Source organism: Buceros rhinoceros, unplaced genomic scaffold, assembly GCF_000710305.1.
Source record: "Buceros rhinoceros silvestris isolate BGI_N320 unplaced genomic scaffold, ASM71030v1 scaffold20952, whole genome shotgun sequence".
Classification (NCBI taxonomy): Eukaryota; Metazoa; Chordata; class Aves; order Bucerotiformes; family Bucerotidae; genus Buceros; species Buceros rhinoceros.
In genome coordinates, this window is record NW_010397394.1 from 1,254 (window position 1) to 4,016 (window position 2,763).

The window sequence follows — 2,763 nt, forward strand, 5'->3', positions numbered from 1 at the left end:
CGTCCGCCCCGGGCAGCAGGCCCCCCCTCCCTCCTCCCCCGAGGATGCTCACCAGAAAAAAGGAAAAGCCCTCCCACGCTTCTCTCGTGGAATCACATGAGCTACGTGGCTGCTGCAGGAAGCAGCATTTCCACATCGCCGCAGCAAACAGCCCAAAAAAGTCCTGAATGTCACTGGAAAGAGGTGGAAGTGCCTCCACAGTTAAAAAAAGACAGTGAAACAAAGGGAAAAGCCCGTATTTCAACAGGAGTGAACCCAACCAAAACCACAGGTCGATAGATGTGTCGAAAAGAGTAACTTTGGATAAGGGCGTCAGGAGAAACAGTGACCAGGGAACATCCTGACTCACTGCCCCGGAGTGCAGACAGCACGTGGGAGCCATGACAGCCCCTGCCGCAGCAGGGGGGACACGGACCCCCCCGGCATATCCTGCCGGAGCTGTCACAACAGGCGGCACCGCGCTGCGGGGACACAGCGATGTCGTGAGTGCAGAGACTCATCGGCTCCGCTCGCTGCTTTGTTCACCCAAGTGGAATTTCAGGGTTTGGCCATTGGGAACGTCACCCCCCGCCTCTCTTGCCACAGCTCCTCAGCTCTTCGGCCCCACGCCGGCCGGCTGCGGGTGACGAGGCTCTAACAAAACGCCCCGGAGCCCCTCGTGTGTGCGTGGCAATGTCACGGAGGGAAGGTGTGACCTCACCCCCTTGTCTAAGATGTTCTGACCAGAGAAATAAGAGCTTGACCTTTCCTGAACGCTAAAGCTCCCGGGTAACCCAGCAAAACACACCCGAGGGCTCCAAGTCTTCACCTGCAGCTTGGGAAGAGCAGCAGCTTTGTGCCAAGGTACATTTCACAACCCGAAACGAGTGGCGAGGCAGGACGGTGCCTTCCCCACCCGCACTTACTGGGGCTCGAGAGGGTGTTGCCGTCCTCGTCGTTGGAGCTCAGCAGGCGCATGAGCTTGGAGGGCTGCGTGTCGTCCAGCGGGAACAGGCTGATGTAATCCTGGGGGGGCAGAGAGAGGTTCAGCCCCACCGGCCCCTCCCTGAGGGGGGATCCTCAGGGAGGATTCTTGGCGCTCTTCCCCAGGGCTGATGACCCACCCTGGGCTCCACACAGCCCCATGGCACAGCCCTCATGATCTCCGTTCACCCAGACTGACACAGTCTGGGCCAGACGCAGATGGGCCATTTCATTACAGCCACTTCCCCAGATAAGAGGAGGGAAAAAACATGTTTTAAGGTCAAAAGACCTCAAACAGCCCAGAGAACCTGGGGAGGGAGCTGCCCACTCCTCCTGCCACCATCACTGTGCACAGAGACCCTCCAGCTAAACCCTGCTTCACACCACACTCACCTCAATGTCCTCCCGGTGCCTCTTCTTCTGCCTGGCAGAGGCCTGGCTCTTGTTGTGGGAGGAGTAGGAGCTCAGGGCACACCAGACAGAGAGCCTGGGGACAGAGCAGGGACACTGCCAGGTGCTGCCAGCCTGCCTGGATGACAGCACAGAGCAAGGGAAGACGCCTCGGTGACAGGCAGCAGGGAACAGGCTCAGGACACCAGCCTGGTCACTCCTGTCAGCGCTGTGCCATGGCCAGAGTGGGAACTGGGCAGCCGGGACCCCCGTCCCAGCACAGAGCATCTCCCCAAACAGGCCCAGCAGCTCCCAAGGAGACGGTGCCCACGGGTCTGGGGTCTTACTTGGCCAGGGCCTTTCCCGGGGGGTCCATGAGGGTGTGCCACTTGGAAGAGTCCGTGAGCAGGTTGGGCAGGATGTGGCCCAGCAGGGTCAGCGTCAGCTGCTGCATGTCCAGGCAGAAGATGGCATAGAGCAGCTCCACGGCCCGCAGCGTGTGCTCCTTCCGCGTCTCCTTCAGCAGCTCCTGCGAGGCAAAGAGCTGGGATGAGGGAGGGGCGGACAGGGCTGGGCCTGCGCCACGTGCCTCCAGTGCCCAGAACATTCCCCGCAGCCTGCCCAGGACTGCTGGGCACGTGTTGGACCCTCAGTTCTATCCTCAACACCCAGCCACCTCCCTCCTCCAGCCCGTACCTTGACCAGGTTGTTGCAGAACCAGTAGACGCCGCCCATGTGGAGCAGGGTGTCGAAGATGTGGATGGAGCGGCTGTCGACCCAGCCCTTCTCCAGCACCTTGGTGAACACACTCGTCAGCACCTCCTTGATGGGTTTCTTGGGAGGCAGCAGGTTCCAGTAGGGGATGGTGTCCATGCCCGTGGAGGGGAACTTGATCTGCGTGGCCGTCTGCTGCAGGACGTCCGCACACATGTGCTCCAGGATGGAGCCCATGATCACCACGCTGCGGCCGGGAGAGACAGGGTCAGGCGGGCCCCGGGAAGTGGGCGAAGGGCACGGCGCGGGGCCTGGGGCACCGCAGCTCACCGCTCGTTGTAGAACTGCAGCGTGTTCTCGTTGTACAGGGGGGTGGCCAGCTGCCGGATCATCTGCAGGGACTTCTCCCGCTCGTCCAAGCCCAGCATGCGGACGTGGGCCACCAGCCAGGCCACGGCGCACACGGCCATGCTGCACACCTTCCCCTTGATGTTGTCGGTGATTTTCTAGGAGGAGGTGGGAGCAGAGGTGGATGCTCTCAGAATTACGGCCCAGGGTGATGGGCCCCAACTGTGGGCTCCATGCTCTTCTCTTCTCCACGGGGTGAACATGCCCCTGCCAGACCCACAGCCACCAACGCAGTGGTTCGGGGCAGCGTCAAAGGGCTGGAGCCGCCTCAGTTCCCCACCCAAGGGT

General features: G+C 61.6%; 1 protein-coding gene across 1 annotated transcript in view; it reads right to left on the reverse strand.

Moving 5' to 3' along the window:
* MED24 (mediator complex subunit 24) overlaps positions 1-2,763 on the reverse strand; it is a gene marked incomplete at both ends in the record, with an annotated part of 12,836 nt that overhangs the window by 1,246 nt on the left and 8,827 nt on the right. The window contains 5 exons of the mRNA XM_010146246.1: positions 906-1,005; positions 1,357-1,450; positions 1,701-1,882; positions 2,050-2,314; positions 2,398-2,573. Coding sequence (XP_010144548.1) covers positions 906-1,005; positions 1,357-1,450; positions 1,701-1,882; positions 2,050-2,314; positions 2,398-2,573 — 817 coding nt within the window. The remainder of the gene's footprint in view (positions 1-905; positions 1,006-1,356; positions 1,451-1,700; positions 1,883-2,049; positions 2,315-2,397; positions 2,574-2,763) is intronic.